This window comes from Callorhinus ursinus, unplaced genomic scaffold, assembly GCF_003265705.2.
Source record: "Callorhinus ursinus isolate GAN/ISIS: 27379988/994484 unplaced genomic scaffold, GSC_fseal_2.0 scaffold59, whole genome shotgun sequence".
Lineage (NCBI taxonomy): Eukaryota > Metazoa > Chordata > Mammalia > Carnivora > Otariidae > Callorhinus > Callorhinus ursinus.
Window position 1 is genome coordinate 3,911,976 of NW_027397121.1, and position 27,036 is coordinate 3,939,011.

A 27,036-nucleotide genomic window follows, 5' to 3' on the forward strand; every position below is an offset into this window, starting at 1 on the left:
TGTCCCACTTGTCCCTTGGGCGGAAATCCCACCAAAGCCTTCTTGGAGGATTCGGTGCTGCCGCCGGCCCCCTTCAGCGGGCGTGGGTGGCAGGCCTCAGGTGGCCGTCTGCCTTCCTGCCCGTCACCTTTCCCAGAAAGCCTCCCTGATGTGGCTGCTGTATACCCCTGCCCCTCTGTGGTCTGGGTGGTCCTCCATGCTTTCGGGCTGTGCGGTGTCATTATGCAGAGCCGGTCTGCTCCACGGGGACCACGGGGAGGCCAAAGTAAACTGTCAGTGTGTGCTAGCCGAGGGCTGGCCACCGGGGCGGAGGGGCTGCTCTCGGGCCACGAAGATGGCTGAAGGACAAGACAGCAAATGTGTGTCAGCCCTGACGTGGGTGGCCACGGGGACGTCAGTGAAGAACAGAACAGCTCTTTCTTCTTCAGTGTGCAAACGATCAGGTTTCCAAGTTGGCATTCTCGCGGATTGGGCAAGGTTTGTGCCAGGCCCCGGCACCCACCCCACTATTCAGGAAGGGCTCAAGGTCACCAGAGGCGGGCATCAGGTGGGGCCGTGGGAGGCGGCCTGGGAAACCAGGAATGAAGAGGGAGGTGCGGTTGTGCAGGAGGCAGGAGATAGGCTCCTGGGAGGCTGCGAAGGGGCAGAGGGAGGGATTGTGTTTCTGGGGGAGGAAGGGGGGGCCCCTCTGCACAGCCAGGGCCCGGGCGCCAAGAACGGAGCCAGCCGGGCAAGGCCAGAGCCCGGGAATGGTGCCAGGCCGCGCCCGAGTGGACGCGCAGGGTGTGAGCACACGGCGAGCGTGTGGGGCCTCACACCCAGGGTCACTCCTTTTCTCTCCACACAGCTGTGGGCCTTTTCTCGAGGACTGCTGGGGCCTCCACAGCAGCTCACGGAGAAACACGAGCAGTTTGGAGAGGACTGACAGGCTTCCAAGTGGAAACAAGAGAACAAATTGTTCCTGCACAGCCCGCTGCCCTGCCCACGGCGACCTTTCTTCCATGACCCACTTCCCAACCTGAGCTACCTCTTCCCGTCTTCCCACACAACAGCGGGACTTCTCTGCCTGTGAGAAGTGTCTGGGGTGTGCACCCCACTAAGGCACCTGCTCCGTTACTAAGCTCCCTCTTACATGGTTCCGGGAGTGCTAGTCCATAACCCCCCCCCACGCACGAGCCCACTCAAATCCAGTTCTCCCATCAAAGAGCGGCACGATTCCTTCCCTTCTTCCTACCAGCTTTCTCCCTTCCTCCTTTCAACAGATAGCCCCTGGCCTAGGAACTTGAGAAAAGACAACAAAGGATATGCCCAAAGCTTGCCTGAGGCCTTAGTCCTTACAAAAAAGCCTGAGAGGGCAGGACCTTGGCTTATTTATCTCTGGGTCCAGAAGTGAGCACAGTGCCTGCCACTTAGTAGGCCCTCCCCAGATCTCTCCTGAGTTGGCAACAGGACATTCTGAGCATGTCGGGAGGGGTCGTGGGAGAGTGCAGGATTCTTCCTTAATCCTCTGCCCTCTCTGAGTTTGGCTTTCCATCTACCCCAGTTCTCTCCTGAGTGCTCCCATGTGAATGACCCCCCTCCCCAGGTCCCCACAGGGCAAATCTGAAAGAAAGCCTGGCTGAATGTCCACTACTCTAGTCTTAGTTTCCCCACTATTTTCGAAAGCTACCTTCCACTGGTCTACATCAGGGATATGTCTAGTTTATGTCTCACTGGGAGTCATAGCCAAGTCCATAGCCCTACCGGCTCCCTGACCTCATTTCTACCACTCTTCTCTTTCTCACTCTGCTTAAGACTTGGGCTCCTCTCTGCCTTCCAAACTGCCAAATGCTCACTTCAGGGCCTTTGCACCTGCCATTCCTCCTTCCTAGAACTCTCCTCTGCCAGACAGACAGATACCTGCACTGCTCTCCCCCTCACCTCCTTCAAATCTCTGCTTTAATGTCATCTTCTCACCAAGGCCTTTCCTCTTTCCCACATACTCCCCAAATTGTAACCCCATCACACATTCCCAGTCCCCCTTCCCTGCTTTATTTTCCTCGCTTCTCACTTTCTCATACACTGATTTTTGGGTTATGTGTACTGTCTGTCTCCCCCACTAGAATGTCAGTGCAGGAAGGCAGGCATTTTTGTCTGTTTTGCTTACTGCTATATCCTCAGCATCTACAGCAATGCCTGGCCACACAGTAGGTACTCAATAAATATTGGTTGAAAGAATCAAGAGGAATTTTTACTTTCTGTCCCTCTTGAGCTCTCACAGGGCAGAAGCTTCAGGGCGTCCAGCTGCCTGTACTGTGAGCCAAAGCTCATTCTGCCTCTGGTCCCTGCTGGAACCCCAGCCCCAGTCTTCTAGACCAGATGCCTCTTCCACTCCGTCCCCAGCAGCAGGGTTGGGGTAAGCCACGCCTCCTTCACTGCCCGGCCCCTTTATTACAGGCAGGAATGGGAGTTACAACCTGAGAAGGGAAGAATACTGGCCACTGCCCGTGACTTTTTCCCTAGTCCAAGGGTAAGACACCCTAAAGAGTGCTTCCTGAAAAAAGGAAAAGGTGCACACTGGAATCACCAGTATGGCTTTCTTAAAGCATTTTATTTTATTTTTTATTTATTTGTGTGTGTGTGTTTTAAAGATTTTATTTATTTATTTGACAGAGAGAGACACAGCAAGAGAGGGAACACAAGCAGGGGGAGTGGGAGAGGGAGAAGCAGGCTTCCCGCACAGCAGGGAGCCCGATGCGGGGCTCCATCTCGGGACCCTGGGATCACCACCTAAGCCGAAGGCAGACGCTTAACGACTGAGCCACCCAGGTGCCCCTAAATTGGGGAATTTTAAATGAGACAACCCCATCCTTTCACTTAAAAATCCTGATGCTGCCAACATGTTGCTAACCCCCGTGATAAAGTCGCTACCCTGCTGTATCTTACAAGGCTGATCCCAGTTAGGATGGGGTCAGGATTTCACACAATCGATTCGGGGCAGCGTCCGCCATCCTTCACTCCCCTGAAGCTTCACAAGAAAGGCTGGGGTCCGTTCCCACGGGCTTGAGCAAGTCAGTCGTGCCTATCTCTTCCCAGCTCCCTGCCCAGTGACATGTCACATTAGCAGCCTGAAATCAGTCACAGTGAGAGTATTTCCACCTCGTGAATTGGCAAGTGCTACAAATCGGAATTTTTTTCTTCCTAGAGGACCGGTTTTCGAACCGACCAGCATGCTACTACATACAAGGATTCAGACTCTGCCAAGGGCTGGTAGGGAAGCAGTAGAGAAGGGAGTCGTGTTGTTTTTCTAGTTACATAAGGACTCACATGAATGTGTGCAGTTGACATTTTGACAGCACCTTCCCCTAGATACCCACTAAGAGGAAACAAGAATCTTAGTCCTGAAATAGTTTTTCCTCAAGGAATCATGGTCATACAATAAAATGCCCAGGTTTGAAGAGAACAGCTTGGTGAGATTTCCCAAGGGCATCCACGTGTGTAATCACCACCCCAACAAAGATGAATGCGTTTCCACCCCCCAGAAAGTTCCTCAGGCCTCTTTCCAGCCATTCCTCCCCCATAGGCAGCCACTGTTCTGATTTTTATCTCCGCAGATTAATTTTGCCTGTTTAAGAATGTTATATAAATGGAACCATACAGCAGGAGTTCTTTCGTGTCTGGATTATTTCACTCAGAATAATGTTTTTGAGGCTCATCTGTGCCTTTGCCTGGTATCAATAGCTCTTTGCTTTGCAGGGCTGGATAGTCTCCCATTGAATGATACCATCTCTCTCTCTCTCTCTTTTAAGATTTTATTTATTTGAGAGAGAGTGAGAGAGAGAGAGAGAGAGCATGAGCTCCAGGGAGGAGGGACAGAGGGAGAGGGAGAAGCAGACTCCCTGCTGAGCAGGGAGCCAACAGGACCCTGGCATCATGACCTGAGCTGAAGGCAGCCACTTAACTGACTGAGCCACCCAGGCGCCCCTGAATGATACCATTTTAATCCCCAGATTCACCCAAAGCTCTGGACAAGGGCCCACTCATGTTTGATTTTTATGGATTGCAGCAGAAGAAACTTCTCCCCGCCTCTTAGGACAAATAGACGTTGGCCATGAGAGATTCAGATACACGCACCTTTCTCTACCAAGAGGAGCTTTAGGGCAGAGCACAAAGCAAGCAGGCGTTTGATCCCTTGACACCAGGGTGAGCACGATGCTCAGCGAGATGCCACATCTCCCCATGGTGCAGAGGCCCTAATTCCCCTCTCCACACCTGCACCATTTCTTTTCTTTTCTTTTTAAGATTTTATTTATTTATCTGAGAGAGAGAGAGTGAGAAAGAGAGATCATGAGCAGGCGGTAAGTGTAGAGGGAGAAGCAGGCTCCCCGTGGAGCAGGGAGCCTGATGTGGGGCTCGATCCCAGGGATCCTGACCTGGGATCCTGACCTGAGCCGAAGGCAGACGCTTCACTGACTGAGGCCCCCAGGCGCCCTCCACTCTCGCACATGTCAGCCCAGCCTGTCTCCCATGTTTCTCTCAGAAGGCTTAGTGATTCCTCATGCCAAGACATTCCTGGTGACCTGCACAATATGCCAGGATTCCTGAGATGATCAGTTATAATGTACCTTCTTTTGGCATAATTAGAACAAGAGGTGTTTCCTGAATTGGGTGGCTCTCTCTTAGCACGCTTCTCTGCTCCCCTAATTCAGAGAGTCCCCTTGGACAGGAATAGCTGGGCGGTTACCAGCTAGTGAGAAACTCCTTACTCCTTGGGTGGAAGCATTCCTACACCACAAGGTAACCAACCTGCTTTGCACAGAACCCCCGGGCTCCATGACAGAAGGAAGGCCAGTGCTCCTCACCCCCACCCAGAGTGAACAGAGACAGCAGCCAGAATGTTCTCACCCAGAACTAGTAAACAGGGAGCCTACATCTAGAACGAGCCCATCTTCTTTAAAGCAGAGTAAATTCTCCAATATCTCCAATTCTCCAGTATCTGCCTTGCCCCTCCCCGTGTGAGGCCTGAAATCTCAGGCCGACCTTAGTATTATCTCAGCTGCACTCCTAACCTGGTTAGTGTGATGTCAACCTAGTTGCAATAATGGGTACTTAGTATTTTCTATTCTCTTTTCATTGTAACAACAGTTCCCCACACACTCCAGGGGTTGGTGGTTTATATACTTGGCAATTCTCAAGGTCTACAACAGTCCTATTTCTTGTTAATTTTTCTGCTGTTTATCCTACTTTGGGGCATATGGGTCTTCCTAAAGTTCTCATTCTGTAAGTGGTGCTACCATAATAACTTTGTACAATTTTTTAAAGTATTTTTGCTTATTCATTCATTTTCTAGAAAACATTTAGTGGGTTTCTACCATGTGCCCAGGCACTGTGCCAGCATGAATAGGACAGGCCTGCTCTCAAGGAATTTACAGTCTAACAAGGGAGACAGACAAGAAAGCAGGCAGCCACAATACTGTGGTAAGTAATTGCAGATGGTCATGGGACCACAGGGGGCCACTAATCCAGCCCAGAGCTAACTGCTTTATAGTTCTAAGTACTCTTAAGTATAAGTACTTAAGTATGGCTCTAAGTACTATTTCTAGGTTGCTCAGCAGAAGGAATCCTGAGCAAGATTTTCTTTCATTCAATCATTTCAATAAGTATACTTCTCATTTCTAAATGATCTGTTTGATTTCTTTTCAAATATTCCTGTTCTTTTTGCACACTGTCCTTTCCTCCAGTACTTCTTAGTCTTTATTTTTGCCTTCACTTGAAAATACATTTCCCCCCTTAAAAGTCTCTTCCAGATTGCCTTATTACGTCAAGTTCCCAGGAGTATTAATCCTCCTGTTTTGCCCATTCACTTTCATGATGGGATGTGTTTTTGAGTGGTTTGTAGTTTTTTTCCTGTGAGGATTTTTTTCTTCCTACTGGTGCCCCTGCGAGCCCTGGGTTGTGGAAATATAGCTATGGTGCAGTTTGCATTTGCTTCTGCTCAGATCCCTAGAGATATAATTGCTTTAGCTGATCTATTTTTACTTTAATCTCTTTGCTTAGGGAACTTGTTCAATCACTTAAAACCAATTTACTGAACACTTACTTGATGTATGTCCCCATAATCCCATATTCCTTGCGGAGGAAGATACAAAACAATGCAAGGCAGCTACATTGTAGACCACACAACGCAATGTAGCTGCCTTCCATGGAGCCTCAGACTCCAAGGACCAAACACACACAAAAAGTTAGGTGACCATGTAAGTAGGACAGAGTTAAAGGCCTAGCAGTGAACACCAGTCAAGTCCAGAAGGAGAAACAAGTGGAGAAAGATGGTGAGGAAAAGCCCAGAAAAGGAGGTTTATGTGAAAAAGTTTCAGAAGTAAGGTGAAGCAAGCTCCCCTCCCAGCCCACCCTACCCCTACCACGCCCCATCCAGAAGCCTGATTTCTGGGTGGACAGTGAGTGTGCTGTTGCAATGTTACTTGAGGCTGTGAGTGAACTTAACTTTAAGATTTCTTTAAGAAAGCTAAATCAGAATCCCGGCAAAAGGAAGTCATTTAAAGTGCTCCTGGGGGTTAGCGGTAGGTTTGATGAAGGTTGTGTTTGAAGAGGAAAACGTGTAACTTGAAAGGGCTAGAAAGCTTTGTAGTAATTGAGACCAGAACAAGCCTGGGTTAGAGAGCCCAAGGAGGGGAGAGAGGAAGGGAAGGGGGTAGATGGGCAGGATTTGGGGCGCCTGGGTGGCTCAGTCGTTAAGCATCTGCCTTCGGCTCAGGTCATGATCCCAGGGTCCTGGGATCGAGCCCCGCATCGGGCTCCCTGCTCAGCGGGAAGCCTGCTTCTCCCTCTCCCACTCCCCCTGCTTGTGTTCCTGCTCTCGCTGTGTCTCTCTGTCAAATAAATAAAATCTTAAAAAAAAACCCAAAAAGATGGGCAGGATTTGGATGTGGGCAGTGTATGGAGTACTTATTGTCGGGAGTGGCAAGGGGGGAGGAGGTGGCTTTTTAGGGGGAAAGGGAGGAAGGGAGTCAGGGCTGACTGAAGGAAACCTGGACCAGGTGGTCAGAAGGCAGACGTCTATTCTAAAGCACTTTTTCACAAAGAACACGGGATAAGTACCGGCAAATGGAGCGGGTGCCCCACTGCTGTATCCTTGCAGACTCTGGGATACTCAATTTGTTTTGATAAACGTTTGAGCACCTCCTCTGCCAGCAGGGCACTGTTCCAGGTGCTGTTGGGGGTGAGGGTGGGCCCGGATACAAACAGGGACAGGGTACTTGCTGTAATAAACACCTTCTCCTCGCCGGGTTGTTAGGAGGATTTTTTTTTTTTTTTTTAAGTAGCCTCCACACCCAGCATGGAACCCAGTGGGGCTTGGACTCACGACCTTGAGATTCAGACTTCAGCGGAGATCAGATCAAGAGTCAAGAGTCCCTGAGATTCAGACCTCAGCGGAGATCAAGAGTCAAGAGTAGGAGGCTTAACCAACTGAGGCACCCAGGGGCCCCTCCAGGATCATTCTTGAGTTAACGTGTTGAAAAGCACTTTAACATGCCTGGCATATAGTGAGCGTGATTTGCGGGCCAGTTATCATTACTCATTTAAATATTAGACTTTCGATGCCTAGCACGGTGCCTGTGTATCCTCCCAGTTAAAGACTGATTAAAACCCTCACCATGTAGTGAGGGAGATACGCAAATACTTTAGGACAAACACTTTCCTAACCGTGGGCTCTAAGGAACGCTCGCGAAGGCTCAACTACAAAGGAGGGTGACCACAGTCACTAAGGGGCTCCTAGATTTGGTTTAGCGGGGAGGATAAAGGCGTAAGACACGACCGGACAGCGCGGAGGAGCTCAGGCGGCGGGAAGAGGCCTCGCAGGCCGCAGTGCCCGGGCTCCGGGCCGCAAAGGGGCGGGCCCAGAACTGCGGAGAAAACTCACCAAGCCGGGGAGGGGGCTTGGAAGCGCCTCAGACCATATTGGGGGCGTCTGGCTGGCACAACCGTCGAGCCCCGCCCCCGCCGCCTTCGGGGGGATTCGCGGGGGAGCGCCCGGGACGGCGGCAGCCTTCACACTCCCGGGACTCCCGGCCCGTGCCGCCCGCGACCACTGACCCCCGGGTTGCAACCCAGCCTTGGGTCAGGCCCCAATCCCGCCCGCGGGCCGCATCAGCTCGTACCACCCTCCGCGCCACATACCCGCGCTCCCCCGCAGCCGCGAGTGGTGCGGCCCGGCCCCGCCCCCTGACGCCAGCTAGGGGCGGAGCGCCCTCCCGTCACGTGACGGGGAGTGACCTCGCCGCCGGGCGCCATGGGGGCTTCGGACCCGGAAGTGGCGCCCTGGGCTCGCGGCGGTGCCGCGGGGATGGCGGGAGCCGGAGCAGGAGCGGGAGCTCGCGGCGGAGCGGCGGCGGGGGTCGAGGCTCGGGCTCGCGATCCGCCGCCCGCGCACCGTGCACACCCGCGCCACCCTCGGCCTGCGGCACAGCCCTCCGCCCGCAGGATGGACGGCGGGTCCGGGGGCCTGGGCTCCGGGGACAACGCCCCGACCACCGAGGCTCTTTTCGTGGCGCTGGGCGCTGGCGTGACGGCGCTCAGCCACCCGCTGCTCTACGTGAAGCTGCTTATCCAGGTCGGGGGCCAGGGTGCCGCAGGGAGATGGGGGCTGATGTGAAGGTGACAGGCCGGGATCTGGAGGAGGATGGCGGCGGGGAGTCTATGGCGACGGATTTGGGGATAGGGGCGAGGACGGCAGGTTTGGGCTGAAGGAGTCGGGGAGAAAGGAAGCGTTGAGGGGCTTGGGGGTGATGGAAAGGGGGCGAAGGGGTAGAAGCGACAGATTTGGGAGAGGATGGAAGGAACAAGGAATTTGGTGGGTGCAGGGAAGGGGTCGAAGGAATGGAGAGAGGGGTTTGGAGGATGAAGGAAGGGAGGCGATGAACTTGGAATCGGAGGGAAGGGGCAGCATTTTAGGGCGAGTAAAGAAGTAACAGAATGGGGGAGGGGCGGGGAAGTTTTGGCGAATGGGCGGGGTATTTAGATGAAGAGCACATATTTAAAGGCGGGGCGGGGGTAGCAAGAGCTCTGGATTTGATAGAGATGGATTTAAAGCTGTTTGAGGGGACAAAGGACTGGAGGTCAGGGCCAAAAATTTAGGAGAGAAGAAAGGGCATCAGACTTGGGGGGAGTGGGGGTGGGAAGGAGACGGTGGATTTAATGGTGAGGGAATTTGGTGGGAGAGGGCGAAGGCAAAGGATTTAGCAAGGGAGAGCTGTGCGTTTGCAGGAGAAGGGGGCTCTGGATTTGATGGCGACGACAGATTTGATGGGAGGAGGTGGCAGGGTGACGCGTTTTGAGGGAGGGGAACGGATAGGGCGACACAGTGGGGGAAGGGTGTGATGGCGATTTGTCTGGAGAGGGGACAGAGAAGGAGGAGGCTTTTAGGGGGAAAGGGATGACGCATTTGGAAGAGAAAATGAAAGTCACAGTTGGGGTCGGGAGATGGGACTCGCAGTCCTTGTATGGAGGGGGAATGGGTTATGGAGTGTTGGAATTGGGCAGAAGGGGCATTTGGGGCATACAGTAGCGGGATAGGTAGAGGCTGGCAGAAACTGAGGCCAAGGTAGGGATGACTCTGGAATGGAGCCATGCAGGGGCACTTGGCATGTGGTGGTGGCCAGCAAGGCCTTGCAGATGAAGTGGGCCGCTTGAGAAAGGGAGACATTGAGCTGGAAGGAGGCCAGGTAGAAGGAGTGCATTTGGCAGAATCAGGTGGACGAGACTGAGATGGGCACTGTTTAGATGGGGGTGGTTCCAGCCTGGACTGGTAACTGAAGATTTCACCTAGAATTTTCCAGTTGCGGGGGGGGATGGGGGGTGAAAATTGACATGGAGGCCAACCAAGATTTAAGGTTTGAATTGAAGCGAGGGGACGCCAGATTTACTGTCTTTATAACTGGACAGAGAGAGTGGGAGATCCAGTTGGCATGGGAGCAGTTGAAATCTGGGGTCTGAGGAAGTGAACAAAATGAGAAGCGGCTTCATGGTGGATTTGGTGTGCAGGTTTGAGAAGAGAATTGAAATACGAGTGATTTGAAGAGGGAATTGGGCATGACGGAGACCAAAGGGTGAAAAGAACTGGGTAGGTAAGGGTGAGTGAGCCCAGTCCGGGTGACAGAGGTAGTCTGTCTGATCTGAACCCAACTGGTGCTAAGTGTAACATGTTTTAGGGTGAAATCTTAATGTGTACAGCTTGGGAATCAGCCATAGTTTGCAAAAAGGCAGCTCCCGGTTTGGGGGGCGGGTGGCAGGATTGGAGTGGCAGATTTGGGGGTTGGCCAGGTCAAGTGAACAAGGATGTGGGGCCTCCGATTGGGGTTCATCCGAGTCCAGTTTCAGGGGTCGGAGATTTGAGGATGGTGAACTGGCTCTGCCAGTGTCCGATGCAGGGCCACAGCTCTGGCTGTGGGAGGACTGGGTTAACAACAGATTTGGGGATGAAATAGGGTGCATGTGACTTGGGCACCAACCAGGTAAACTGGAGGATGAGGGGGATGGGGCTGAGATGTGTGCCTTTTATAACCCCAGGTGGAAGTTAAAAAAAACAGACTCAACAGATTTGGGGGCTCTGGGGTGAGGGGACACAGCAGATTTAAAGGTGCGGGTCCACCCGCACCCTAGCCCACCTTGGGGCTAGGACTCCCAAACTGTGACTAGACTGAGACAGCAACAGAACAGTAGTAGCTTAGACTTGGAGTTGAGGCTGTAAAGAGAATACCGCTTATAGAAGTGAGAAATTAAAACTTAAGTCAGAACCTTCGAGCATTTATCCGAGAAGGGGAAAGGTCTAGAGGGGAAGGGCTAACAGCTTGGGTCAGCTGGCTCATCCCTTTCCTTCAGCTCCCTGGGCTAGAATTTTTTTTTTTTTTTTTTTTTTTTTTTTAATAGAAGGTGGCCGTCATGGAGGGGGTTTCTTCATTTACAGTCAGTGATCGGTCGGGTAGCTCAAATGACATCCACAAGAGACAGCCAGAACTTTCAAAAACACTTGACTAAGGTGAAGAAAAGAAATTGGACCAGGAAAATGCCAGAAGCATGCCTGGTCCAGTTGTTAAGGCAGAGCTTCCCAGCCCTGCCATTTCTGCTCCCTGCTACATCCCAGAGGAGCTGCTCTGGTCCAGGGGCTTGGCTGGCTTCCTTTGAGGGACAGGGCTTGTGTCCTGGCCCCCTGCCCAGGAAGGGGACTTCTCGCACCCCACTTAGGAGATACCTTGCCTCCTGGCTGGCAGCAGAGTCTCTCTCCCCATCAGTTGGCAGCATAATAAATGGCCTCACCCCTCAGGAGAGACCCCCCCCCCCAAAGGGGTATGGGTGGCTGTGTCCTCTCTCCTCCCCCATGAGTTTAACGGGTGTTATAATTATAACCAGCGTCCATACAGCAGAATTACAATAGCCCTACAGAAATGAGGGGGTCATTCTGTCACAGGGATATGAAGTGATCAAGATTAGAACACAGATGAGGAATTGTTTGAGGAGCAACCAGTTTGTGCTGCCTGGGAGCGAGAGGGACAGATTTGTCGGCCTCTGCAGTGGGTGCAGTAAGGAACTTGAGTGTGGGGTGCACTCTGGGGTGGGTTACTTGGAGCCAAGCTGTCTGAAGTTCGGGACTGAGATGTGGGTATTGGCACGTTTGGGATTGAGATTGGACTGAAATTTTAGCCCAGAGATGGGAATTCCCTGAGATTTATTCTGAGGTGAGTACAGGGTTCGGAGTACATAAAAGGGGGGGGGCAGTTTCCCGCACTAGAAATGTCTGGAATTTGAAGGTGAGAATGTTGGGGGACAGGGTGACTTGGATTTTGGTAGGGGTCGGATCTGGGACTAGACGTTTCTATTGGTTGGGAGCTTGCGTGATGCTGGTGGTTCCAGACTGCCGATGACATTTCTGGTATGTTTTTCCAAGGAAAACCCCCAACAGGAGCAGCGTTGGAATTTGTGGGCGAAGAGGCAGAGGCCTGGGGGCATGAGCGGCCGTGAGCTGGATCAGCAGTAGAATCTGACCCTCCTTTTGTATTTGTTGATTCTGAAGGTGGGTCATGAGCCGATGCCCCCCACCATTGGGACCAATGTGCTGGGGAGGAAGGTCCTCTATCTGCCGAGCTTCTTCACCTATGGTGAGTCTGCTTCCCAGGCAGGAAGGCCCCCACGGACAAAAAAGAGGCGTCATCCGGGGAGCAGGCCCAGCTGGCCCTGGGGACCACACAGGGCAGGGCAGCGTGGCACCTGGTGTCATGCCGGCCGGGAGGAGGGGATCGAAGTGTGACCAGAAGCAGCAGGTTGCTGGGGTGAGAGCAGGTGGACAAGAAGGCTTCGGTCCAGCTCCGCCGCCTGCAGCTCCCGGACACCGGCCCCCGTCATCTCTGCCGCTCCAAGCTGTGCCTGGAAGTGGGGGTCCGGGGAGGTTTCCCTGTGCTTTTTGAGCAGCCCGGCCCTGTTACCATTTTTCTGCTTTCCTGTTACCTGGTGGCTTCCTGGGTTCTTCTCCTTCCTCCTCTTTCCCCTGCGTTCCCCAGGCGGTGGGCCCCACTGAGCATCTCCCCACACTGGGCACGAGCAGCCAGCCCTGGGGCGTCACGCTCTACCCCCGGCCTGCCCTGCCCTGCCCTGCCGCTCAGGCTCGGCAGACCGCCTCACTGCCCTGCGCTCCTAGTCCGCCAAGTCGTGGCAGCTCCTTTGTCCAGGCCCTTCGTGCAAGCGCCCCGCAGCCCCTGCCATGGCTCTGCTGGCTGGAGATCTCTCCCCAGAAGCCCACCACCCCAGGGGAGCTTGTGCCATGCCCCCTGAGCCCACCTGGCTGCCTCTTACTGCTCGTCCCCAGGCCCCCAGGCTGGCTCAGGCCGTTCCAGTCCACCATCGCTGTGTCTCTCCCAGTGCCCGCCCTCCCTGGACTTCTCCAAATGTACCCTTGCTGTCCACGTTCACAGCTGGGCTGATCCCCCTCAGGCTTCCTCCACTTGTTCTCTTCACACCTGTTCGGTCAGTCCAAAATGCTCTCTGCCGAATAACCTGGGCCTTTGCCTCCTGTCACCTTTTTTTTTTTTTTTTAAGTTCCACACACTCTTGGCGGAATCTGACGTCGTGTTTCTCTTCCATTTTTGCCACCATGATGTTGAGTAGCCCGGGGCGAGGCCGAACCTGTCATTTTGTGGGGAAATGTGTTCATATTTGGTTTTATTTAGAAACAGTCCATGAAGGGGGGGGGCAGGTCACAGTGGTAGGCAGGCACCCAGAACATTGAACAGGGAAGCCGGTGTATAAAGGTAACACCGGGTTTGTGGGAAGCTGGGGTAGCGGGCTGTCAGCCCCTCCCTTGTGGCTTCTCTGTGTGCTCTAGCGATGTGAGGGGCCCGAGGTTAGACTGTCTCTCCTCGTGTCACAGTCCTTCCCAAAAGGACTCAGGCTAGAGGGGTCTTGACCCACATCTTGCTTCTTGCAAAGATGAGCCGAGTGCTGAGGTACTCCTGCTCACCCCGTGTATATAAATGTTGTTTCAGTCCAGATATTATAAACAGATGGCCGTTGGGCGTGAGCGAGGGGACTCAGCTGTCTGTCTTCTGTCTAGACAACATCCACTCCTCTGCAGGTCATGATGAAAAGTGCCACAGCTGTCGTGACATTCTTTGGTGTAACAGAGAGTTTTGCAGGGACTGCAGAGAAACCATGGAATGACAGAGCCCCTGGCTGGCTGTGGGACCCTTTGGGCCCACAGAGGACCCTGTAGGGATTTTTGCATACCTTTCTCTGCTTTCACTTAGTCATAAATCACCTCTGAGATGAGGAGAAATAGGGGTCCTTACTCCTTTTTTTACTGGTGGGCAAATCGGGTAGAAAGAGGCTAAGTGACTCAGTGGCGATCGCACTGAGGCTTTACCCCGCCTGCGTCTCTTTGTTGCTTGGAGCCCCCCTCCCCCAAAATAAACCTCCCTCCTGCCTGTTCACTCTGTGAAGCAAGGCACCCTGCCACGGCATCCAGTGTTCGGTCCCCTCCTCTTCCTCTCTTTCCAGCCCCACCCCCATCTCAGAAAGCCAAATATGCAAGGAACAGGTGCTCTCGGGCCGCAAGGCAAGCCTGTTCCAGCAGTGACACTGAATTTGCTGGGTTGGCAGACAGGTTGCTTTGGAGAGAAAGGCTCTTTTGCTGGTTCCTGCCACTGGGTAGTGCTAAGGAGCTGAAGTCGGGTCTGGAAAGGGCGCTCAGGGACCGAGAAAAAGTTCTGCTAGCTTCTGGTTATGCGGGTTTATAAGAACACATCAGCTTCTTTTTTTTTTCTTTCTTATTTTCTTTTTATTACTATGTTATGTTAATCACCATACATTACATCACTAGTTTTTGATGCAGTGTTCCATGATTCATTGTTTGTGCATAACACCCAGTGCTCCACGCAGAATGTGCCCTCCTTAATACCCATCACCAGGCTAACCCAGCCCCCCACCGCCCTCCCCTCTAGAACCCTCAGTTTGTTTCTCAGAGTCCATCGTCTCTCATGAGAACACATCACCTTCTTGAACATAGTTTAAAAGGTTTCATTTGAGCACCTGGCTGGCCCAGTTGGTAAAGCATGTGACTCTTGATCTTGGGGTTCTAAGTTCGAGCCTCACATTGGGTGTAGTGGGTACTTAATAAAATCTTCAGGGGCGCCCGGGTGGCTCAGTTGGTTAAGCTTCCGACTCTTGGTTTTGGCTCAGGGTCTGGGATCCAGCCCCACATCGGGCCCCGCGCTCGGTGGAGTCTGCTTGTCCCTCTTCCTCTGCTCCCCACCCTGCCACGTGCAAGTGCTCTGTCTCTGTCTCTCCCTCTCAAATAAAAAAATAAATAAAAGACTTTAAAAAAAATAACGAAACATTAAGAGAAGTATCCTTTTAGAGACCCTAATGAAAAAATACTGGGGCGCCTGGGTGGCCCAGTCAGTTGAGCCTCAGACTCTTGATTTTGGCTCAGGTCATGGTGTCAGGGCCATGAGATGGAGCCCCACATCAGGCTCTGCGCTGAGTATGGAGTCTGCTTGAGATTGTCTCCCTCCTTCTCCCCCCCCCCCCCCCCGCTCACACGCACACATGTTAGAATGCTGGCGCGCGCACTCTCTCTCTTTCTCTCTCTGTCTCGAAGAAAGAAAGAAATCTTGAAAAGAACAAGAAAAAAACCCTCATTCAGGTAGGGTCTAGCTTCCCTGACCGCTTATGTTTTTTCTATAGAATAGTTCACCGGTGCCTGTTTTGGTTACTCCTCCACTAGTTAGGTCGCCCCCTCCTACTCCACACCCCCTGCTGTGATTCATAAATGCTAATGGGTACCAGGTGGGAGCCTGGGTGCAGCACAGTGACAGTATGAAGATGGCCTTCTCCATGGTGTGCTTAGGGGATGCTCTTGAGCCTTTCTTCCTTTTCCCTTTTTTCCTCCCTTAGGTTCCAAACTTCATCGTTGCCTGTGGGCACTCTCTGCCTTTTTTCCTTTTCTTCTTGACCCCAAGGAAAACATTTTTTTTTTTTAAAGATTTTATTTATTTGACAGTGGGAGACACAGCGAGAGAGGGAACACAAGCAGGGGGAGTGGAAGAGGGAGAAGCAGACTCCCTGCTGAGCAGGGAGCCCGATGCGGGGCTCGATCCCAGGACCCTGGGATCATGACCTGAGCCGAAGGCAGACGCTTAACGACTGAGCCACCCAGGCGCCCCAGGAAAACATTTTTTTTTTAAATTATTTTTCCAACGTAGGGCTGGAACACACAACCCTAAGATCAAGCGTTGAATGCGTCTCTGACCGAGCCAGCCAGGTGCCCCAAGAAAAGCATTTTTTATAAGCGGCAGAATTGGTTTCTGGGTTGTAGCACTGAAGTTGCTGAGTTGAAAAACTAGCCGAGCTTGCCAAATATTTCTGCAAAGTTAAAATACGTGAATTTGTTGGTCGAAAATACATTTTGAAGGTTTTACACAAAGAGATGGGCTGGAGAAGACTTTGGCGTTGGGGCCCAATCGCTTCTGGGGTTTTGAATAGATAGCTGCCCCTTCCGTGACTGAGGGACAGGCCACATCTGGTCTGGGAGTGAGTGTGACCCGGGGTGGGTATGTCGGGGCCGGGCGTGACACGGCCACCTCTGCTTTCTTATAGCCAAGTACATCGTGCAGGTGGATGGGAAGATAGGGCTCTTCCGAGGCCTGAGCCCCCGACTGATGTCCAACGCCCTCTCCACGGTGACTCGGGGCAGTATGAAGAAGGTGAGCCTGGGGCGAAGCCAAGAGCAGTTGCCTGAAGTTCCCCCAAGCTCCCTGCCAGCCCCAGAGACAGCCGTGTGTGCTGGTCCGTTTCTCCTTTCCCCGGCTACACCCTAGCACCACAGCCGGGCTCTAGACCCTGGTGGTCGCACGCTGCGTCTCCTTGATTGGGAAGGGTCCTGCCCCATAGTCCTCCCGCTTGCCCACAACTGTGACACCAGGGGCTCCCCGCCAACCCCCCGAACTCCAGGCCTGGGGTTACCAGAGGTGGACCCAGCTACAGGGAAAATAGTAGGAGCTGGTTCCTGCCGTCCCTGTCCCTCAAGTGTGACATTTAAGAGGCATAGCTGTACTTTGCTTTTGGCCCTCCTTTTTTGTTTTTTGTTTTTGTTTTTTTTTAATTAAGTAAGCTTGACGCCAGTATGGGCTCGAGCTCAAACTCAGAACCCTGAGATCGAGAGTCGCATGCTGTATGACAGAGCCAGCTAGGCGCCCCGCTCCTTTGTTTTTTGTACCTCAGGTTTTCCCTCCGGATGAGATCGAACAGGTTTCCAACAAGGATGACATGAAGACTTCTCTGAGGAAAGTAGTGAAGGAGGTGGGTATCTGGAGTTGGGAGAGGGAGAGGCCCTGGGAGGGGAGTCTGCTTACTTCTCACGGCCGAGTCAGCCGGGTCATTGAAGAGACACAGGTTTGGCTCCTCGTGTGTGCGGGGCTAGGGTGGGGCATGGAAGGAGTCCTGCAAGGACGCCGTAAGGAACACCGCAAAGCCTCTCGGCCATCGTGGGGCCTCGTGCAAGACTCGGCAGCACTCCTGGGTGGAGGGGACGGGGGGGTAGCTGACGAGTGGGGTGATCCCAGGTCGACTGACCCCTTCGGGGGCTGTGGGATCCCAGGTTTTCCTCTATAAGAGCTTGTGGTTCCCCTTGAGCGCCCGTTCCCGAGAGAGGGCAGACCGAGTCCCCACCCTCTGCTCTCTTCCAGACCTCCTACGAGATGATGATGCAGTGTGTGTCCCGCATGCTGGCCCACCCCCTGCATGGTGAGCCACCCCACTGGAGACTGCTTCTCAGCTGTGGGGTAACCCGTTGCGGACCGAAGCCGGGCAGTGTGCTAGATCACCGGGAAGTGTAGTCGGGTGGGGGTCCTCTGCTGGAACTGCGCTGAGGAGAAGCTGGTGGGGAGTCCTGTCTGGAGGGAGCCGGGGCCCTTCCCAGGCAGAAGAAACGGGATGCTGTGGTCACGGGGTGTAACAGAGAATCCCCGAGGCCCTCCTACCCCTCCTGCGCTGACACAGGCCACGCGCGGTTTCCACGGCAGTGGGCACCCCACCGCTGGGTGCCATGGGCTTTGGCCACCGTGTCACCCTTGTGTGTTTCTTTTTCCTCAGTCATCTCAATGCGCTGCATGGTCCAATTTGTGGGACGGGAGGCCAAGTACAGGTGGGTAATTCTTCCAGAACTGGCAGGAGTGGTCCTGTCACCACTCAAGAGTCTGCCAGGACAGGCCGCGCTGGGGTCAGGTGCTGTCCCTCTTCTGCTGTCGTTCTGATGTGCTCGTGTCCGAGGAACGTGGCAGGGGCATCTGCTCCTCTCCGTTGCCCATCCAGGGCTGCCCTGGCTGATCCCGGCAACCCTGCCGAGGGGGTGAGTGGGAGCGGAGTTGGCTCGGATTGTGCCCCTTGGGACTGAGCTAGGGTTCCATCCTGGAACCCCTAGTTATGCCCTAACCATTTAGCTCGTTTGATTTTCTGTTACGAGGCTGTCCTGTCTGTGGGTGTGGGCCCGTCCCCTCGGTTGTTCACCAAATACTTGCCCAGCATTTGCTGCGCCCGGCCCTGAGCTGGGAGCTGTGGGGACATAGCTGCGGGGCCACAACCCTCCCCCGTGGCAGTTACGCCCTCCCTGCCCCTATGAAGCTCAGTGCAGGACAGCAGGCGGCACGTGGCAGGAGGACAGTCTCTGGGACCCCTCCTAAGACTCGGTTCCTGGCTTCCGTTTTCTGCAGCTGTCCTGTGGGACCCCTGCCCCAGGGAGCTCCACTGCCATGGCCTCATTTTGGGTTCACTAATGGGAAGTTGGCCCATTCTCCTAAACTGAAACGTGATGTTGGTCGACAGGACCAGGAGGGGATGATCTGGCTCAGAGCCCCAGTGGGCCACGCCACTGTTAAAGAAGAGGGGCTGTGGGGCCTGGCAGGGCTGGGTGCCTTAGGAGTGGCGCTGGCCAGCGCTTTGGCTCCCACCATCTCCATCTTTCTTTTAGGTTTCCTCTGCCACCTAGACTTTGGAGGAACTCCATGTAGGACGGGCCACTTGGCATCACTAGCCACAAGTCCCAGAGATTGCTCTTGAGCCTCCTTTGCGTTTCATACTTAAGGCACCAGCCTGTCCTTTGATCTCTGAGCTGCTGGGGAGGGCCGGGTGCTTTTTCCCAGGCTGCATCTGGGCCGTCTGGTGCCAGGGTCTCCTTCAGGGCTCCGTTCTCCTTCTCTGCTCTCTGGGCAGGTGGATCCCTCCACCACCACCCCTCCTGCTCTTCCGCTGTCAGACATGCAGGCTACTCTGCTGGAAGGTTACTTCAGAGAGAAGCACTAGGGCCAGGCAGGAGAGAGGCCTGTTGTCTTTGCAGTAGCCCACACTGGAAGGCTAATGCCCAAATTCCAGATCCCTAGAAAGCAGCAGTAGGGAACTGCTAGGCTTCTGTCCTGGGGGTGAGTGGGTTTCCTGTCTCCATGAACTGTGTATACTCCCCTCACCCCCAAACAAGAGCTCTCTCATCTTCTCTGCTTGGGTTCTGCCTGGTAACAGAGAATGTCCCCTCTCCATCCCCGCCAGGACTGGACGGCTCAGAGCAGGGATGGTGGGCTCTCCTCCACACCAGGGGCTGGGCTTCTCCAAGGTGACCAGGGGACCTCATTTCCCTGTCTTCCCTTCTTCACAGCGGTGTGCTGAGCTCCATTGGGAAGATTTTCAAAGAGGAGGGGCTGCTGGGATTCTTTGTGTACGTGAGTTTCTATACCCCATAGCTGGCCACGTGGCACGGCTCTACTAACAGACACGTTCTCGACTTCTCAGGCCGTAGCTGCCAGGCTCAGACTAACCACGGGGCTCTGCCCCTCCCGTGTAGCTGCATTCTGGCTCCGTGGAGCTCCGTGGCACGTGTGAGCCATGGATGACCGGGACCAAAGCTACTCGGCCCTTTGCAGGTCACAGCTCACACAGACATGGTCCTGTTTGTCCAGCACAGTGGGGGAGACGGCCTGACTGGCCCCTTTGCCAGACACTGGCCCTGGGGTTGGGAGTGGGCTGATCTTCCTAAGCCGGGGCACTCTGTTTAACATGGTGGGTGTTGCACAGAACAATCTGGATCTCTGGCTTCTCCTAAAAGGTCAAGGCACTGGACTGGCTGGGCCTGTGTTTGTGCAGAGCAGTCCGTGGCAGGGGCCCATGGCCCCCTGAGGCTCACGGACCCCTGCCCTCCTGGGCGTCTCCCACCCACCTTGCATCACCTATAACACAGAAAGCTTATACTGAAAAGACCGTGTCTGGACACAAGCAGACCCCAAAGCCACTCCTGACAGCTCTCTGTTGTTTTTGCCTCGTTAAGGTCTGGGCAGTGACAGACACGCTGTTCTGTACATAACATACTGGATAATGGGGTTCTCTGTTCATTCACTGTGGTTTCGTAGTTGGTCAGGGGTGTTTGTTTAGGGCCTCACTTAACCAAGAAACGACCATGTAGGTGCACATGTGTGTATGTGCATATCTACTATATGGTTCTCACCGGGAGGGGATTTTTGCCCCCAGGGAACACTTGAAATGTTTGGAGACATCTTTTGGTTGTCACAGTTGGCAGCTAGTGGGGAGAGGCCAGGGATGCTGCTAAAGATCCTGCAGGGCAGAGGTCAGCCCCCCGCAGCGAGGCACTGTCCGGTCCTCCGTGTCGGGAGTGCCGGGATTCCAAACCTGGATTAATACACACGCGCGCACACACACGCGCACACACACACACGGACTCAGACTCAGTGTATTCACGCATATATATGCGTACATACATATATGTATAAATATACGTGGATAAGTATTTGCTCATGTGACGGGTACTTCAGACCATAAAATGACGAGTCACCACATCTGACAGTTTTCACACTCATTGTATAGAGTCCTTGTCCCGGGTGTGAAGAGATTCTGACACAGCACATGCTTACTCGTCGGGTTCTGTTCTTCACATATTTGCGGCCTGGGGGACACCTGTATGTGTTACAACACTGAGAGGGCACCAGAGTGTGTGTGAGGGGTTAGTCTGAACACAGGTGGACGCATCAAGATTGGAGACTACATTTGTGAAGTTTCAGTTTCTTCATACCCCGTGTCACCTAGATGTGTTGCATGTATTCTTTTGAGCTCCTCAGGTATTTTCAAATAAGAGTTTCACAGATTTCAGAAATCTCTTGCCACCCCTCCCAAGAGATAGCCACTCTTCTCCTGGAGAGCTTTCTAAGTCGCTCCATTATCTAAACAAGCAGATAAACACATTAAAATTAAACACCAGTAGCACACGGGACCCTGATCTCAGGCTGGCTTTTTGCCTGTATTTTCGGGACCTTCCATAGCAGTGTGGAGGGCTGTTTCTTCTGAAGGCCATCACTTTAACAGTCAGCCTTCCTTGCAAAAGCTTGTATGGAATGTCTTCAGTGGAACATTCTAGGGATGAAGACAGCAGATGCATCAAGCAAAGTGTTTCGTGAGAGTGGATCAGGTAAAGAAGCCAGGAGAAAACTATAAATGTGTAGACCCTGTTTCATAATCTGCATGTGAAAATCCCAGATTTAGCAACATTCACATTTCGAGGTCTGGCGTCTGGTTTGAAAACCACTTGTGAGACCAGAAACTAATTTGTGGCATCAGATGTGGCCTGTGACAACCCTCCATGGAGAAAAGGACACTGCCTTCCTGGTGTGGATAGCTGCGGGTCCACGTGGCCCCTGCAGGCTTTTTTCCTGAGGCTGTACCTTGGATATGCTGACGTTTTGAGCTTGGAACATCCCTGCCTCCTTCCTGGGCGTGGAGCCCCCAAGAAATGGTCCCCTCCCTCCCCCTGCTCATCTTTGCTCACCTTGTTTTTTAGCGGCTTAATCCCTCACCTCCTGGGAGATGTGGTTTTCTTGTGGGGCTGTAACCTGCTGGCCCACTTCATCAATGCCTACCTGGTGGATGACAGCGTGAGTGACACCCCAGGGGGGCTGGGAAACGACCAGAATCCAGGTTCCCAGGTTGGTTGGAACAAGGACTTGTCAATCTTTGCGTGTACTGCTGATACCCAGGGTCTGGGGCAGACTCAGGACCCTGGGAGCCTTAGCACCAGGCCCTTGAGGGCTAGAGAGGGTCTCTGGGGAGTGGTCTAAGAGGACTCCCCCTTTTTTTAAGATTTATTTATTTTAGAGAGCATGAGCTGGGGGAGGGGCAGAGGGAGAAAGAGCCCCAAGCAGACTTCCCGCTGAGCTCGGAGCCTGACACGGGGCTCAATTCCCAGGACACTGAGATCATGGCCTGAGCTGAAATCAAGAGTCGGAGGCTTAACTGACTGAGTCACCCAGCACCCCCTAAAAGGACCTTTTGTCCTGGGGTTAGCTTTGCCTCTGGGGAGAGTGGGCTCAAGAGAGAGGAGATTCAAGATCTGTAGCCACACCTGGAGGAGTTCATGGAATGCCCGTCCTCGGGCAGCTTCAGAAATAAAACAGACCCCAGCTTATCCAAGGCAGTGACCCAACGATGAATCAGGAAACCAGGACACAGACTAGCTAATAACCCTTTAACTTTTGCTTAATGTTTTAAGCTTTTTAGAACCCTTATGTGAACGTTATGACATTTGATCCCAACGGCATCCAAATTGTGAAGGGAATAGTGCAGGTGTAATTTTACTGGTAAAGAAGTTGAGACCCAGAGATCGAAAGGCTCTCCCGAGGCACTTGGCTAGGAATCAACAGGGCTGGGGCTAGGTCTTTTCCTGTACTGGGCCGAGGGCGCTTCCCACACCTTGGAGCTTTTTAGGTCACCTGGCAAGTTTCCAATGCAGGTGCACCCCACTATTTTTGTTAGCAGTGGTCTGCACAGACCTCAGCAGGCTGGGTCAGGCACAAGGAGGCGTTGGTCCTTCTAAAAGGTGCTTGTTTAAGAAAGGTGCCTAGGGACCTGATGGGTTGACCAGTTCAGCCTGAAACAGGATGAGTTGGGGAACAGTGATGGGCAGGGGATTCCTGGTAGCCAGACGTTCTAACAGCGGGATTTCAGGCCCAGGGGGACGGGGTGGGGACCTGTCTGTCAGAATCACCTCGTGGGGTGGGGTGGGGGCTCATAGTCTGTATCCGTCTGTGTCTGGGCATGTGTCTGTGTGGTGAAGAATGTCCCAGCCCAGCTGAGAGCCTCTGCTCAGAGGGAAATCGGGTCTGGCCATTTGACTTGGGTAGGTGAGTCCTATTAGCCTTTCAGTGTAAGCAAATTCAGGTAGTTCCTTAGGGACCAGCTCTCCCACATACCCCGGGCCCTGCCCTTTCTCGGGGCCTCATGGATGAGGGAGCTACTGCTGTCACATGCACAGCAAGCCTGCGACACTGGGGGTGGGGTGTCCTACAGCTGGTTGACTTTCTCCAGCTTTATGGAAAGGGGTTTTCAGGTGCTCTTCTGTGTGTGGCTTACAGGCTAAGATGAGGCTGCCATTCACGCAGAGGGCTGGGCAAGCCTCCATCCAAGGTGACAGGGTAGCCACCTGTTAGGATGGCCATGCTGCTGGAAGCTGAGGGACAGGGAGTTCCCCCTTCCTAGCGAGGGGCTCTCTTCTGGGCAAAGTAGAATCCAGATCTTGGGAGTCCAAGGCGGGTGAGAGCTTGGTAAGGTAGGGGGCGGTGGCAATAAGCTTAGAGCTTCCCCTCGCCTTTTGCTGCAGGACCAGGATTCTGTGTCTGGGGAGTTGGGGTGGGTGTCCGTCTTTCCATTAAGCAAGCACTTACTGAGCACCAACTGTGTGACACTGATCAAGGCAGACACAGGCCAGACTCTTGGAACTCACAACTCACTGGGGCACACAGGCCAGCAGCTCCTCACCATCCCTGGCTGAGTCTCAGAAGTCCTGTTAGGCCTCTCCCCCACTTCCGCCTCCCAGGGCTGCTTTTGGCTCTGGCTCAAGGCCACAGAAGCCACTGGCAGGCCCTAGAAGGGAACGCAGTATACACAGCAATGTGAGGGGACCTGAGCCCAGAGCGGGTGTGAGGCCAGTGTACGGGGTGAGGCTGGGGGGCCGCAGACCAGGCAACGTGGGGCAAGGGTGCTTATCTGAAGGGCAGCCCGAGGTACCTGTAGCAAACTAGTCTTCCTTTCTGTCTCCAGTTCAGCCAGGCCCTGGCCATCCGGAGCTACACCAAATTTGTGATGGGGGTAAGTCACGCTGGGTCAGCTAGCTGCCCTTTCTGCTGCCCTGTGGGCCTGGGTGGGGCTTAGGCGGCCAGCTCTGGCGGTGGCTGGAGGCACGCCTGGGTGTCGGGTGTTGGCACAGTATGCCCTTGCTCCCCGAGTCGGGACCAGTGGGTGGTCGGGTCACTGCCACTCAGGTCTCCCTGGGTTTCAGATTGCAGTGAGCATGCTGACCTACCCCTTCCTGCTGGTTGGTGACCTCATGGCTGTGAACAACTGCGGGTAGGTGTGCAGCCCTCCCCCAGGCACCCTGCCAGGGCTGTGGGGGCTGGGGGGGTCCAGCTCAGCTTGTCCAGTGCTCTGCTTTCTCCCGCCTGGTCTGTGTGTAGGCTCACCACCCACGCCACCCCCCACCCGCCAGGTACCCTAGCATCTTCTGGGATTCACCGCGCCCCTTTGGGCTGCATCCATGATTCAGGATATGGGTGGTGGCAGCTCCAAGCCATTCCTTGAGATCACCTTTGCCTTGGCTGAGCCATCTCCCATCGTTCGGTGGGTCTAACATGCTCTCCTTCCTGGGCAGGCTGCAGGCCGGGCTCCCCCCGTACTCCCCCGTGTTCAAGTCTTGGATCCACTGCTGGAAATACCTGAGCGTGCAGGTAAGCAGGCTCCCAACAGAGAAGGTCCCCTCCAGTTCTTCCGCCACACCGATCAGGTCAGATGGTTTTGTGGGCTTTATATTGCGTGGAAAGATGAGAGATTGTCACGGGATCCAATTGTCGGAGGGAGGATAAAGAGAATATAGACTCTTGGTTTAAGGCATTTTCATTAAATTTTCATTTTATTTTAGAAAGGATGTGAGGTCGCTAGATCTGAATTTACTTACAGATTTTATAGTAGACACAGCCTCCTTTTTTCTTCAACTCTTAAAGACTCTCAGAAGGAGGACTCTGAGGGAGCCCACGGAGTAGGTGGTGAAGCCCAAGATCTTAGTCCTTGAGTAGCACAGCTGAGAACACGGTGGCTGCCGTGTCCAAGGCCGACCCCTCCCTTCCGCAAGACACCCCGATGCCCTCCGGAGAACCTGAGGCTTGAGCTGGGCCACGTGGCAAGGGTGCCAGTCTCGGGATTTCGTGTTCCTGGCCCAAGCACCCTCCTACTGGCCTGGAGCTCTTGGGCGCAGAGGTCAAGGATCCAGGCATCTGGCCCAGGGCAGATCCTTGCCTTTGCCTAGGCTTGGTTCCCCTCGAAGTAGAGCGGGGCAGTGGTGTGGGGAGGAACCAGCACACCGACAGGCCTCAGGGCTGAGAAGAGGACAGATGAGAGGGAAGCAGGGAGGGGCGGGAGGCAGACCCCGTTCTTCCCAGTGGTTCCAGTCCGGTCTGCGTGCTTCACATCCCGTGGGCGGTAGGGAGTCCCAGAAGTCTCTGAAGCCAGAAGGGCGACGATTGTCCTCTTTGGGGGTTCCTTGCTGGGGAGCCCCAGCGACACTGGACACCCTGTGATGGGAAGCGAACTGCTCCCTGGTACTTCAGTGCAGGGCATATTCTGGCCTTGCCCTCTAAGACTGCCAGCCTACGCCCTCCACCCCCTACCCTAGGGTCTCTGTGCCGCTGACCCCTCCTTTGCCTCATGCTGGCCTTGCTGTGGGGCGGGACGAGAAGTATGGCCTCCCCGGTCACTGACCTGCCCGTTCCTTCCAATCCAGGGCCAGCTTTTCCGCGGCTCCAGCTTGCTTTTCCGCCGGGTGTCATCAGGATCGTGCTTTGCCCTGGAGTAACCTGAATCCCCTGAAAAAAACACCGTGTCTCAGCCTCGCCACTGCGGGTGGGGCCTGATCATCTCGGGCACCTGTCAGATGAGTCCAGCCCGGCCAGCGGGGCTTCAGATTCCATATTTGCCGTGTGTCTGTCCAGCAGTGGGGGTCGGGTTAGGAGGGGGAGGCTGCACCCAGTGGATGGGTTACCTGTTAGACCTGGGGAAGGTGGGGTGGGGCTAGGGAATTGGGGCAGAACCCCCTTCCTTCACAGATTTGCCGAGTCTGTCCTATGCAAGGGGTCAGAGAATGGCTCGTGGAGGCCCAGGTAGGATGGGAAAAGGCTCACGAAGTCAGATCCCACCCCCCATCCCCCCCCACCCCCCACTCCTCCCCGCAGTCAGCCCCAGCCGTCATCCTGCAGCTCAGCTGGGAGCCTGCTCTCCTGCTTGTAAATAGGGCGTGGTCCCCTTGCACGAGGCCACCATCATGTGCAGGCCTGTGCTAGGAAGCTCTTGCTAGGTGCTGCCTTCATGTTTCTCAACACTACTCCTCTGACACAGAGGCGGCACTTTCTGAACGGGAAATCACGTGACTGCTCCAAATGTGTCTCCCTCGTCAAATGCTCGTGGGTTTCGTGGTGAGGCTTTACGTGCAGGATCTGGTTCCCTGCGCGGTTGTGAACACCCGGAAGTTAGGCAGGCCAGTGTCTCTCGTACTATTCGGTTTAAAAGTTCCTGATAAGATCTGACCTTGTCTCCCTTAAATAAATGTATTGGTGGTGATTTGGAGTTTTGTGGGGAGCGTGTTATTTTTATGGATGTAGCAGCTATCCGCAGGGTCCTCCTCAGCCCTCTCTGTTTGTGTGAGAAGGGGTCAGGGGCGGCTCAGCCTGGGGATGACAAGTGCCAGGCCTTGGTGTAGACCAGCCGCGGGGGAGGCCGTTGGATGATCTTGTGAATTACACAAGGTCAAGATGCCAGTTCACAAAGCAACGGCTAGGGCATAGGCCTACGAACAGGAAGGCAGCGCCTGTAGAGGCCCTACTGGCTTCAGAAAGTGTTCCACCCGCACCCCGTCAGCTCAGCACCGCTTGCCCATGACAGTCTCGGATTTTGCTGAGTCATTTGGTATAGTGGTCGCATGGTTACAGCGGAAGGGGTAGAGTGGGCCCAGCTAAAGCACTGAGCTCTGCCTTCTCTGGAAAAGGCAGAGTTCCCTTAATTCGCTTCTTCCCAACACCCGGGTTTGTAAAACCAGCAGAACTTACAGATGGAACCCCTCTGGGGACCACGGGTTTCCATCTGATGGGGTCTGAGTACCAGTTGGGGTCCAGCTGAGTTCCCTAAGTGTTTCTCTGCACTTGTTCTAGGGGAGTGGTTTCGGAGAGTTGGGGGTCTTAGAAGTGACTTTGGTCCTGCTTCACACAGGTATGGGCTGGGTCACCCCCAGGGAAGGCCCCTCGGGGTACTTTGGCAGAACCGATTTTCCCCAGCGGTCTAGTAGCCGTTGACTTGAGGGCAGTTTACTTTGTGTATCCTTGGTCCCCGAGAGCGCAGGAGCATGCCTGTGTGGGCGTCCTGTAAGGGACCGCTGGTTGGGGCCTCTGAGGTCCCATACTCACTTCA

At 54.1% G+C, this 27,036-nt stretch overlaps 1 protein-coding gene across 2 annotated transcripts; it reads left to right on the top strand.

Moving 5' to 3' along the window:
* Nucleotides 1-8,268: 8,268 nt before the first annotated feature.
* MTCH1 (mitochondrial carrier 1) lies at nucleotides 8,269-26,199 on the top strand. Of its 2 annotated transcripts, none has more exons than XM_025862301.2 (12): nucleotides 8,269-8,608; nucleotides 12,065-12,149; nucleotides 16,141-16,247; nucleotides 16,765-16,842; nucleotides 17,229-17,286; nucleotides 17,635-17,686; nucleotides 19,187-19,246; nucleotides 21,374-21,467; nucleotides 23,629-23,676; nucleotides 23,867-23,934; nucleotides 24,236-24,311; nucleotides 25,361-26,199. In XM_025862301.2, the coding sequence occupies exons 1-12, from the start codon at nucleotides 8,288-8,290 to the stop codon at nucleotides 25,430-25,432; spliced, it is 1,119 nt and encodes a 372-aa protein (XP_025718086.1). In that variant the 5' UTR covers nucleotides 8,269-8,287; the 3' UTR covers nucleotides 25,433-26,199. The 2 variants fall into 2 exon arrangements, with proteins under 2 accessions (XP_025718086.1, XP_025718085.1); XM_025862300.2 differs by having other exon boundaries at nucleotides 8,271-8,608; nucleotides 21,374-21,518.
* Nucleotides 26,200-27,036: the final 837 nt, after the last annotated feature.